General features: G+C 47.7%; 1 protein-coding gene across 1 annotated transcript in view; it reads left to right on the top strand.

Annotated features, from left to right (window-relative positions):
- Window positions 1-1,796: 1,796 nt before the first annotated feature.
- LOC139587167 (helicase SRCAP-like) overlaps window positions 1,797-12,878 on the top strand; it is a 42,450-nt gene continuing 31,368 nt past the window's right edge. The window contains exons 1-6 of the mRNA XM_071421128.1: window positions 1,797-1,965; window positions 4,438-4,597; window positions 5,672-5,730; window positions 6,458-6,539; window positions 9,177-9,266; window positions 12,318-12,413. Of these exons, the coding sequence (XP_071277229.1) occupies window positions 1,834-1,965; window positions 4,438-4,597; window positions 5,672-5,730; window positions 6,458-6,539; window positions 9,177-9,266; window positions 12,318-12,413 (619 nt within the window). The 5' untranslated portion in view covers window positions 1,797-1,833. The remainder of the gene's footprint in view (window positions 1,966-4,437; window positions 4,598-5,671; window positions 5,731-6,457; window positions 6,540-9,176; window positions 9,267-12,317; window positions 12,414-12,878) is intronic.

Below are 12,878 nucleotides of genomic sequence, written 5' to 3'. Positions count from 1 at the left end.
TGGGGATTTTTTTGGGATTTTTTTGGGTTTTTGGTGTCCCTCACCTGTCCCTCACTGTGAGCAATTCAGTGACTTTTAAAGTGAATTTTTGGAGTCAATTCAGTGAATTTTTGGGGTCAATTCAGTGAATTTTTGGGGTCAATTCAGTGAATTTTTGTGGTCAATTCAGTGACTTTTGGGGCTAAAACCTTCAGGATTTCGGGGTTTTTTTTGGGATTTTTTGGGGATTTTTTGGGGATTTTTTTTCAGATTTTCTTGGGATTTTTTTTTAGGATTTTTTTTAGGATTTTCCCCTTCCCCTCCTTCACCTGTCCCTCGCTGTGACCAATTCAGTGAATTTTTGGGGTCAATTCAGTGAATTTTGGTGCTAAAACCTTCGAGATTTTGGGGTTTTATTTTAGGGTTCTTTTGGGGTTTTTGGTGTCCCTCACTGTGACCAATTCAGTGAATTTTAAAGTGAATTTTGCTGATTTGTGGGGGTAAAACCTTGGGGATTTTGGGGTTTTTTTAGGATTTTTTGGGGATTTTTTGGGGATTTTTTTGGGGTTTTTGGTGTCCCTCACTGTGACCAATTCAGTGAATTTTAAAGTGAATTTTGCTGATTTTTGGGGCTAAAACCTTCGGGATTTGGGGGATTTTTCTGGGATTTTTTTTGGGTTTTTGGTGTCCCTCACCTGTCCCTCGCTGTGACCAATTCAGTGAATTTTTAAGTGAATTTTTGGGGTCAATTCAGTGAATTTTGGGGTAAAATCTTTGGGATTTTTGGGGTTTTTTTAGGGGTTTTTTGGGGGGGATATTTTAGGATTTTTTTGGGGAATTTTGGGGATTTTTTTGGGGTTTTTGGTGTCCCTCACCTGTCCCTCACTGTGACCAATTCAGTGAATTTTTAAGTGAATTTTTGGGGTCAATTTAATGAATTTTGGGGTAAAATCTTTGGGATTTTGAGGGTTTTTGGTGTCCCTCACCTGTCCCTTACCGTGACCAATTCAGTGAATTTTTAATTGAATTTCGCTGATTTTTGGGGCTAAATTAATGAATTTTGGGGCTAAAACCTTCAGGATTTTGGGGTTTTTTTTAGGATTTTTATGGGGGTTTTTGGTGTCCCTCACCTGTCCCTCACTGTGACCAATTCAGTGAATTTTTGGGGTCAATTTAGTGATTTTGGGGCTAAAACCTTCAGGATTTCGGGTTTTTTTTGGGATTTTTTTGGTTTTTTTTTTTTTGGATTTTTTTGGGATTTTTTTTTAGGTTTTTTTGGGGTTTTTTTGGGTTTTTTTTCATTCCTCACCTGTCCCTCACTGTGACCAATTCAGCGAATTTTTAAGTGAATTTCGCTGATTTTTGGGGTCAGTTTAATGAATTTTGGGGTAAAATCTTTGGGATTTTTGGGGTTTTTTTTAGGGGTTTTTTGGGGGGGATATTTTAGGATTTTTTTGGGGAATTTTGGGGATTTTTTTGGGGTTTTTGGTGTCCCTCACCTGTCCCTCACTGTGACCAATTCAGTGCATTTTTAAGTGAATTTTTGGGGTCAATCTAATGAATTTTGGGGTAAAATCTTTGGGATTTTGAGGGTTTTTGGTGTCCCTCACCTGTCCCTCACTGTGACCAATTCAGTGAATTTTTAAGTGAATTTTTGGAGTCAATTCAGTGAATTTTTGGGGTCAATTCAGTGACTTTTGGGGCTAAAACCTTCGGGATTTCGGGTTTTTTTGGGGATTTTTTGGGGGATTTTTTGGGGGATTTTTTTAGGGATTTTTTTTAGGATTTTTTTTAGGACTTTTTTAGGATTTTCCCGTGCCTCACCTGTCCCCTTTCCCGTCCCAGGTGGTGCGGATGGTGATGCGGCACCACGAGGAGCAGCGGCAGCGGCAGCAGCGCGCCAAGCGCGAGGAGCAGGCCAAGCTGCGCCGCGTGGCCGCCGCCATCGCCCGCGAGGTGCGGCACTTCTGGAGCAGCGTGGAGAAGGTACCCGGGCACAGCTGGGCACAGCTGGAACAGCTGGGGGGGAGAAATGGGGGGAAATGGGGGAAAATTGGGGGAAAATCGGTGAAAATTCGGAGAAAATCGGTGAAAATTTGGGGGGAAATCGGTGAAAACTGGGGGGAAATGGGTGAAAATTGGGGGTTTAGGGACAGCTGGGCACAGCTGGACACAGCTGGCACAGCTGGGCACAGCTGGGGGAGAAATGGGGGGAAATGGGTGAAATTGGGGGAAAATCGGTGAAAATTGGGGGTTCAGGGACACCCGGGCACAGCTGGCACAGCTGGGCACAGCTGGGGGGGAGAAATGGGGGGAAATGGGGGAAAATTGGGGGAAAATCGGTGAAAATTCGGAGAAAATCGGTGAAAATTTGGGGGAAAATCGGTGAAAATTGGGGGGAAATGGGTGAAAATTGGGGGTTCAGGGACAGCTGGGCACAGCTGGACACAGCTGGCACAGCTGGGCACAGCTGGGGGGAGAAATGGGGGGAAATGGGTGAAATTGGGGGAAAATCGGTGAAAATTGGGGGTTTAGGGACACCTGGGCACAGCTGGCACAGCTGGGGGACAGAGGAGGGGGAGAAAGGGCGAAAATTGGGGGAAAATCGGTGAAAATTTGGGGGAAAATCGGTGGAAATTGGGGGAAATTGGGGAAAATTGGGGGTTTAGGCACACCTGGGCACAGCTGGGATGTACCTGGGCACACCTGGGCACAGCTAGGGGGGAGAAATGGGGGAAAATGGGGGAAAAAATGGGGGAAAATCGGTGAACATTCGGAGAAAATCGGTGAAAATTTGGGGGAAAATCAGTGAAAATTGGGGAGAAATGGGTGAAACTTGGGGGTTTAGGGACACCTGGGGGCACCTGGGGGCACAGCTGGGCACAGCTGGGGGACAGCTGGGGGGGAGAAATGGGGGGAAATGGGGGAAATTGGGGGAAAATTGGTGAAAATTGGGGGTTCAGGGACACCTGGGATGTACCTGGGCACATCTGGGGGCACCTGGGCACAGCTAAAGGGGGGAAATGGGGAAAAAATGGGGGAAATTGGGGGAAAATCGGTGAAAATTGGGAGAAAATCGGTGAAAATTGGGGGTTTAGGGACACCTGGGCACAGATGGGCACACCTGAGTGCACCGATGGGTGCCCATCGCTGCCCCGCAGCGCCCACTGGGTGCCCATTGCTGACCACTGGGTGCCCATCAATGTTCATCAGTGACCATCGATGACCATCGGGCACCCATCAATGACCATCAATGACCATTGGGTGCCCATTGCTGACCATTGGAAGCCCATCAATGACCATGGGGTGCCCATCAATGACCATTGCTGACCATTGGGTGCCCATTGGGCGCCCATTGCTGACCATCAATGACCATTGCTGACCATGGGGTGCCCATCAATGACCATTGCTGACCATGGGGTGCCCATCAATGACCAGTGCTGACCATGGGGTGCCCATCAATGACCAGTGCTGACCATTGAGCGCCCATCAATGACCAGTGCTGACCATTGGGTGCCCATCAATGACCATTGGGTGCCCATTGCTGACCATTGGGTGCCCATCAATGCCCATTGCTGACCATTGGGTGCCCATTGCTGACCATGGGTGCCCATCAATGACCATCAATGACCACTGGGTGCCCATTGCTGACCACTGGGTGCTCATCAATGACCATTGGATGCCCATTGATGACCACTGGTGCACATCAATGCCCATTGCTGACCATTGGGTGCCCATTGCTGACCATTGGGTGCCCATCAATGACCATTGCTGACCATGGGGTGCCCATCAATGACCATTGCTGACCATGGGGTGCCCATCAATGACCATTGCTGACCATGGGGTGCCCATTGCTGACCATGGGGTGCCCATCAGTGCCCATTGCTGACCATTGGGTGCCCATCAATGACCATTGGGTGCCCATTGCTGACCATTAATGACCATCAATGCCCATTGCTGACCATGGGGTGCCCATCAATGACCATCAATGACCATTGGGTGCCCATTTCACCCCACTGGGTGCCCATTGCTGACCATCGGGTGCCCATCAATGACCATTGCTGCCCATTGGGTGCCCATTGCTGCCCATTGGGTGCCCATTGCTGCCCATTGGGTGCCCATCAATGACCATTGCTGACCACGGGGTGCCCATTGCTGACCATGGGTGCCCATTGCTGACCATTGGGTGCCCATTGCTGACCATGGGGTGCCCATCAGTGACCATGGGGTGCCCATTGGGTGCCCATCAATGACCATTACTGACCACTGGGTGCCCATCAATGACCATTGCTGACCATTGGGTGCCCATCAATGACCATTGCTGACCACGGGGTGCCCATTGCTGACCACTGGGTGCCCATCAATGACCATGGGGTGCCCATTTCACCCCCCGGGCTGCCCCCCACGGGTGCCCCCCACCCAGCTGTGATCCAGCTGTGACCCAGCTGTGCCCTGCAGGTGGTGCAGTTCAAGCAGCAATCCCGGCTGGAGGAGAAGCGCAAGAAGGCCCTGGACCTGCAGCTGGATTTCATCGTGGGCCAGACCGAGCGCTACTCGGACCTGCTGAGCCGCAGCCTCAACGCGCCCCGGCCGCGCCCCGACGCCCTCGGCTGCCCAGGTAACCCTGGCAAAGGGGCTGGGGGGCACCTCGAGGGGTTTGGGGGTGCCTGGAGGGGGTTGGGGGCATCTCAAGGGGGTTTGGGGGCATCTCAAGGGGGTTTGGGGGCATCTCAAGGGGGTTTGGGGGCATCTCAGGGGGTTTGGGGGTGCCAGGAAGGGGTTTGGGGGTAGCTTGGGGGGCGTCTGGGGGCATCTCAGGAGGGTTTGGGGGTGCCTGGAGGGGGTTTGGGGGTATCTCAGGTGGGTTTGGGGGCATCTCAGGAGGGTTTGGGGGCATCTCAGGGGGTGTGGGGATACCTGGAGAGGGTTTGGGGGCACCTGAGAGAGTGGAGAGCTCACCCGGGCAGGGTTTGAGGGGTTTGGGGGTACCTGGAGGGGGTTTGGGGGCAGCTTGGGGGGATTTGGAGGTACCTGGAGGGGTTTGGGGGCATCTCGGGGGGTTTGGGGGTACCTGGAGGGGGTTTGGGGGTGCCTGGAAGGGGTTTGGGGGTATCTGGAGGGGTTTGGGGGCAGCTTGGGGGGGTTGGGGGGCATCTCGGGGGGGTTTGGGGGCATCTGGAAGGGTTTGGGGGCATCTGGAGGGGGTTTGGGGGCATCTCAGGGGGTTTGGGGGTACCTGGAGAGGGTTTAGGGGCATCTCAGGGGGGTTTGGGGGCATCTGGAAGGGGTTTGGGGGCATCGTGGGGGATTTGGGGGTACCTGGAGGGGTTTGGGGGCCCTGGGTGATGTGGGTGGGGTCCAGGTGTCCCCCATGGGTTCTCAGGTGTCACCCGTGGGTGCTCAGGGTGGGTCTGGGTGTCACCCCTGGGTGTTCAAGTGTCCCCCATGGGTTCCCAGGTGGTTCTGGGTGTCCCCCATGGGTGCTCAGGTGTCTCCCATGGGTGCTCAGGTGTCCCCCATGGGTGCTTGGGGGCTCTGGGTGTCTCCCATGGGTGCTCAGCTGTCTTCCATGGGTTCTCAGGTATCACCCATGAGTGCTGGGGGCTCCGGGTGTCCCCCCATGGGTTCCCAGGTGTCACCCATGGGTGCTGGGGGCTCCCCTCCCCCACCCCCCCTGTTCTCTCCTCCGCAGCCTCGGCCCCGAGCCCCCCCCGGCCCCTCGGGGACCTCCTGGGCTCCCTCCCCCCGCAGGTAACGCCCCTCCCCCACCCCCTCCCCCTCCCCCACCTTGGGGCAAAGCTCAGACACTGGGGGGGGGAGGGGGGGGGAAAGAATTTGGGGATTTTTGGGGATTTTTTTGGATTTTTTGGGGATTTTTTGGGATTTTTTTTGGGATTTTTTATGATTTTTTGGGGGGGATTTTATTGGATTTTTTATGATTTTTTTTTAATTTTTTTTTTATTTTTTGGGGTTTTTTTGGATTTTTTGGGAATTTTTTTGGATTTTTTTGGGGATTTTTTGGGATTTTTTTCTGGGATTTTCTTGGGGATTTTTCTGGGATTTTTGGGATTTTTTGGGGTTTTTTTTGGGATTTTTTGGGGGATTTTTTGGGGATTTTTGGGGGTTATTTTTGGGGGTTTTTCTGGTATATTTTTGGGATTTTTTTTTTTTATTTTTTGGGGTTTTTTTTTGGGATTTTTTTGGGGGATTTTTTTGGGGATTTTTTTGGTTTTTTTCTGGGATTTTTTTGGGGATTTTTCTGGGATTTTTGGGGGTTTTTTTTTTGATTTTTTGGGGGTTTTTTCTGGGATTTTTTTTGGATTTTTTGGGGGGATTTTTTTGGGATTCTTTGGGTTTTTTTGGGGTTTTTTCTGGGATTTTCCCTGGGTTTTTCGGGGGATTTTTTCGGGTTTTTTCTGGGATATTTTTGGGAATTTCTTTGTGCCCCTCCCCCCCCTGACCTGTCCCCTCCCCCCAGGTTCTGAGGCGGGGCCGGGACCCTCCCCCACCCTGGGGCCCCCGTGAGGAGGACGAGGAGTTCGAGGCTGAGGAGGAGGAAGGTGAGACCTGGTTTGGGCCAATTTGGGGCCATTTGGGGCCATTTTGGGCCATTTTCCATCATTTTGGGCCATTTTGGTTCCATTTCCTGCAATTTGCTGCCATTTTTGGCCATTTTGGTGCCATTTTCTTCCAATTTGGTGCCATTTTTTTTACCATTTTGGGGCCGGTTTTGGCCATTTTGGTCTCATTTGGTGCCAATTTTTTGTCATTTTCTGCCACTTTGGTGCCATTTTTAGCCATTTTGGGGCCATTTTTGGCCATTTTTGTTCAATTTCCTGTAATTTGGTGCCATTTTTGCTCCATTTGGTGCCATTTTGCTCCATTTGGTGCCATTTTCCACCATTTTGGACCATTTTGGTTCAATTTGCTGCAATTTGGTGCCATTTTTGCTCCATTTGGGGCCATTTTGGGCCATTTTGGTCCAATTTGAGGCCAATTTTTTGTCATTTTGTGCCATTTTTGGCCATTTTGGTTCCATTTGCTACAATTTGGTGCCAATTTGGTGCCATTTTTGGCCATTTTGGTGCCATTTTTTTTTACCATTTTGGGGCCGGTTTTGGCCATTTTGGTCTCATTTGGTCTCATTTGGTGCCAATTTTTTGTCATTTTCTGTCACTTTGGTGCCATTTTTGGCCTTTTTGGACATTTTGGGGCCATTTTTGGCCATTTTGGTTCAGTTTGCTGCAATTTGGTGCCATTTTGGATCCATTTCTGGCCATTTTGGTGCCATTTGAGGCCAATTTTTTGTCATTTTCTGTCACTTTGGTGCCATTTTTGGCCTTTTTGGCCATTTTGGGGCCATTTTTGGCCATTTTTGTTCAATTTCCTGTAATTTCGTGCCATTTTTGCTCCATTTGGTGCCATTTTGGTTCAATTTCCTGCAATTTGGTGCCATTTTTGGCCATTTTGGTGCCATTTTTTTACCATTTTGGGGCCGGTTTTGGCCATTTTGGTCTCATTTGGTCTCATTTGGTGCCAATTTTTTGTCATTTTCTGCCACTTTGGTGCCATTTTTGGCCTTTTTGGCCATTTTGGGGCCATTTTTGGCCATTTTGGTTCAGTTTGCTGCAATTTGGTGCCATTTTGGATCCATTTGCTGCCACTTTGGGGCCATTTTTGCCCATTTTGGTGCCATTTGCTACAATTTGGTGCCATTTTGTGCCATTTTGGTCTCTTTTGGTGCCATTTTTCACCATTTTGGTTCAATTTGCTGCAATTTGGTGCCATTTTCTGCCACTTTGGTGCCATTTTTGGCCATTTTGGTTCCATTTGCTACAATTTGGTGCCATTTTTGCTCCATTTGGTGCCATTTTGGGGCCTTTTTGGTTCAGTTTCCTACAATTTGGTGCCATTTTGGCTCCATTTCTGCCATTTTCTGCCATTTTTGGCCATTTTGGTTCCATTTGCTGCAATTTGGTGCCATTTTTGGCCATTTTGGTGCCATTTTTTACCATTTTGGGGGCGCTTTTGGCCATTTTGCTCTCATTTGGTGCCATTTCTGCCCATTTTTCTGTCATTTTTTGCCATTTTGTGCCATTTTTGGTGCCATTTTTGCCATTTTGTGCCATTTTGGTTCCATTTTTGGTGCCATTTTAGTCTCATTTGGTGCCATTTTGTGCCATTTTTGCCCATTTTGGTCCCATTTGGTGCCATTTTTGGTGCCATTTTTGGTGCTATTTTTGGTTCCATTTTTTTCCATTTTTTCCCATTTTGTGCTGGTTTTTGTGCCATTTTTTTCCATTTTTGCCCATTTTTCTCTCATTTTTTCCCATTTTGTGCCATTTTTGCCCATTTTTCTCTCATTTTTTGCCATTTTTGGTGCCGTTTTTTGCCATTTTTGCCCATTTTTCTCTCATTTGGTGCCATTTTTGGCCATTTTTGGTGCCATTTTGTGCCTTTTTTGCCATTTTGTGCCATCTTGGTACCATTTTGTGCCATTTTTGGCCATTTTGGTCCGATTTGCTCTCATTTGGTGCCATTTTGGTGCCATTTTTGCCCATTTTGGGCCCATTTGGTACCATTTTTGGTGCCATATTTGGTGCCATTTTTCTCTCATTTTTTTTCCCATTTGGTGCCGTTTTTGGTGCCATTTGGTGCCATTTTTGCCCATTTTTCTCTCATTTTTTCCCATTTTGTGCCATTTTTGCCCATTTTTCTCTCATTTTTTCCCATTTGGTGCCATTTTTGCCCATTTTTCTCTCATTTTTTCCCATTTCGTGCCATTTTTGCCCGTTTTTCTCTCATTTTTTCCCATTTTGTGCCATTTTTGCCCATTTTTCTCTCATTTTTCTGTCATTTTTTGCCATTTTTGCCCATTTTTCTCTCATTTTTTCCCATTTTGTGCCATTTTTGCCCGTTTTTCTCTCATTTTTTCCCATTTTGTGCCATTTTTGCCCATTTTTCTCTCATTTTTCTGTCATTTTTTGCCATTTTTTCCCATTTTTCTCTCATTTTTGCCCATTTTTCTCTCATTTTTTCCCATTTTTCTCTCATTTTTTCCCATTTTGTGCCATTTTTGCCCATTTTTCTCTCATTTTTTCCCATTTTTGTGCCATTTTTGCCCATTTTTCTCTCATTTTTTCCCATTTTTGGCCATTTTTGGCCGTTTCTGGTGACGTTTCCGTGTCCCCGGGCAGGTGAGGATGAGGAGGACACGATCGCGGCCCAGGAGCGCCTGGAGGGCGACGTCGATCACCAGCAGGAGCTGGACGACCTGGCCAGGGAGGGTGAGTGCCCAAAACCACCCAAAATTCACCCAAAATCAGCCAAAATTAACCCAAAATACAGAAAAGTGAACAAAATGAAAAAAAACCTCTAAAAGCTGGAAAAAACCCATAAAAATACCCCAAATTTACCCCAAAATTAACCCAAAACCACCCAAAATCAACCCAAGATCACCCAAAATCAACCCAAAATCCAGAAAAATGCCCAAAATTAAAAAAAAAACTCTCTAAAAGCTGGAAAAAAATACAGAAAAATGCCCAAAATTAAAAAAAACGCTCTAAAAGCTGGGAAAAAACCTCATAAAAATACCCAAAATTTACCCCAAAATTACCCCAAATTAACCCAAATTAACCCAAAATCAACCCAAAATCAACCCAAAATACAGAAAAATGCCCAAAATTTAAAAAAAACTCTCTAAAAGCTGGAAAAAAATACAGAAAAATGCCCAAATTTACCCCAAAATTAACCCCAAAATCAACCCAAAAATACAGAAAAATGCCCAAAATTAAAAAAAAAACTCTCTAAAAGCTGGAAAAAAACCCCTAAAAATACCCAAAATTTACTCCTAAATTACCCAAAATTTACCCAAAATTACCCCAAAATTAACCCAAAACCACCCAAAATCAACCCAAAATCAACCCAAAATACAGAAAAGTGAACAAAATGCAAAAAAAACACTCTAAAAGCTGGAAAAAACCCCATAAAAATACCCCAAAATTACCCCAAAATTAACCCCAAAATCAACCCAAAAATACAGAAAAATGCCCAAAATTAAAAAAAAAAACTCTCTAAAAGCTGGGAAAAAACTCTAAAAATGGCCAAAATTAACCCAAAATCACCCAAAATACAGAAAATGTCCAAAATTAAAAAAATGCTCTAAAAGCTGGAAAAAAAACATAAAAATATCCAAAATTACCCCAAAATTACCCCAAAATCAACCCAAAAATACAGAAAAATGCCCAAAATTCATCTAAAATACCCCAGAGTACCCCAAAATCCTGAGCAGGAGCTGGACGACCTGGCCAGGGAGGGTGAGTGCCCAAAATCACCCAAAATTACCCCAAAATCACCCAAAATTACCCAAAAATTACCCAAAAATCACCCAAAATCTCCCAAAATCACCCAAAATCACCCAAAATCAACCCAAAATCACCCAAAATCAACCCAAAATCAACCCAAAATTAACCCAAAATCACCCAAAATCAACCCAAAATTAACCCAAGATTGGCCCTAAAAAACCCCAAAATCCGCCCTAAAAAACCCAAAATGACCCAAAATTGGCACTAAAAAACCTCAAATCACCCCAAATCAACCCAAAATTAACCTGAAATACAGAAAAATGAACAAAATTTTTAAAAAACGCTCTAAAAGCTGGAAAAAACCCATAAAAATGCCCCAAATTTACCCCAAAATTACCCCAAAATAACCCAAAATCAACCCAAACTACAGAAAAATGCCCAAAATTCACCTAAAATACCCAAAATTTACCCCAAAATCCTGAGCAGGAGCTGGACGACCTGGCCAGGGAGGGTGAGTGCCCAAAACCACCCAAAATTAACCCAAAATCACCCAAAATCAACCCAAAATCACCCAAAATCAACCCAAAATCACCCAAAATTACCCCAAAATTCACCCAAAACCACCCAAAATCAACCCAAAATCAACCCAAAATCAACCCGAAATACAGAAAAGTGAACAAAATGGAAAAAAATGCTCTAAAAGCTGGAAAAAACCCCATAAAAATACCCAAAATTTACCCCAAAATTAACCCCAAAATACAGAAAAATGCCCAAAATTTAAAAAAACCGCTCTAAAAGCTGGAAAAACGCCATAAAAATACCCAAATTTACCCCCAAAATTAACCCAAAAATACAGAAAAATGTCCAAAATTAATAAAACGCTCTAAAAGCTGGAAAAAAAAAACCCCTAAAATTACCCAAAATTACCCCCAAATTAACCCAAAATCCAGGAAACCACCCCAAAATAGAAAAGAACCAAAAACATAAAAATACTCAAAAATTACCAAAAATGACCCCAAAATCCCCAGGTGCCCCCAGGTGTAACCCAGGTGTGACCCCAGGTGCCCCCAGGTGTATTTTAGGTGCCCCCAGGTGTATCTGAGGTGTAACCCCAGGTGTGTTCCAGGTGTCCCCAGGTGTATCTCAGGTGTCCCCAGGTGTAACCCAGGTGTAACCCAGGTGTGTTCCAGGTGTATCTCAGGTGCCCCCAGGTGTATTTTAGGTGTAACCCCAGGTGTGTCTCTCAGGTGTATCCCAGGTGTAACCCCAGGTGTGTTTCAGGTGCCCCCAGGTGTAACCCAGGTGTGTCCCCAGGTGCCCCCAGGTGTGTTTCAGGTGCCCCCAGGTGACTCTCAGGTGTCCCCAGGTATAACCCCAGCTGTACCCCAGGTGCATCCCAGGTGTATCCCAGGTGTATTTTAGGTGCCGCCAGGTGTAACCCAGGTGTGTCCCAGGTGTGTTCCAGGTGTCCCCAGGTGTCCCAGGTGTGTTCCCCCAGGTGTGTCCCCAGGTGTGACCCAGGTGTGTTGCAGGTGTATCTCAGGTGCCCTCAGGTGTCCCCAGGTGTCCCCAGACGTGTTCCAGGTGTCCCCAGGTGTGACCCAGGTGTGTTCCAGGTGTCCCCAGGTGTGACCCAGGTGTGTTGCAGGTGTATTTTAGGTGTCCCCAGCTGTCCCCAGGTGTGTTCCCCAGGTGTGACCCAGGTGTGTTGCAGGTGTATTTTAGGTGTCCCCAGGTGTATCCCAGCTGTCCCCCAGGTGTATTTTAGCTGTCCCCAGGTGTATCTCAGGTGTCCCCAGGTGTGACCCAGCTGTCCCCCAGGTGTGTTGCAGGTGTATTTTAGGTGTCCCCAGGTGTGACCCAGGTGTGTTGCAGGTGTATTTTAGGTGTCCCCAGCTGTATCCCAGGTGTGTTCCCCAGGTGTGACCCAGGTGTGTTGCAGGTGTATTTTAGCTGTCCCCAGGTGTGACCCAGGTGTGTCCCCAGCTGTATCCCAGGTGTGTTCCCCAGGTGTGTGACCCAGGTGTGTTTCAGGTGCGCTGCCCATGGAGGAGCTGCTCCAGCGTTACCGCGGCGCCTTCGCCGACTCCGACTGCGACTCCGCCCCCGGCGCCAGCAGCACCCGCTCAGGTGAGCACAGGTGGGACTGGGACTGCACAGGTGTGTCTGTACCTGCACAGGTGGGACTGGGACTGGACAGGTGTGACTGGACCTGCACAGGTGGGACTGGGACTGCACAGGTGTGACAGGGACCCCTCCCAGGTGTGTCTGTACCTGCACAGGTGGGACTGGGACTGGACCTGCACAGGTGGGACTGGGACCTGCACAGGTGGGACTGGGACTGTCCAGGTGTGACAGGGATTGCACAGGTGAGACTGGGATTGTACCTGCACAGGTGGGACTGGGACCTGCACAGGTGGGATTGTACCTGCACAGGTGGGACTGGGACTGCACAGGTGTGTCTGTACCTGCACAGGTGGGACTGGGACCCTGCACAGGTGGGACTGGGATTGTACCTGCACAGGTGGGACTGGGACTGCACAGGTGGGACTGGGACCCTGTCCAGGTGTGATTGTACCTGCACAGGTGGGACAG

This window comes from Agelaius tricolor, unplaced genomic scaffold (assembly GCF_023055355.1).
Source record: "Agelaius tricolor isolate 1412-34295 unplaced genomic scaffold, bAgeTri1.0.p SCAF_189, whole genome shotgun sequence".
In the NCBI taxonomy this organism is placed as follows: domain Eukaryota; kingdom Metazoa; phylum Chordata; class Aves; order Passeriformes; family Icteridae; genus Agelaius; species Agelaius tricolor.
The sequence above is the reverse complement of the archived record's forward strand: the minus strand, read 5'-3'. Positions and strand labels throughout refer to the sequence as shown.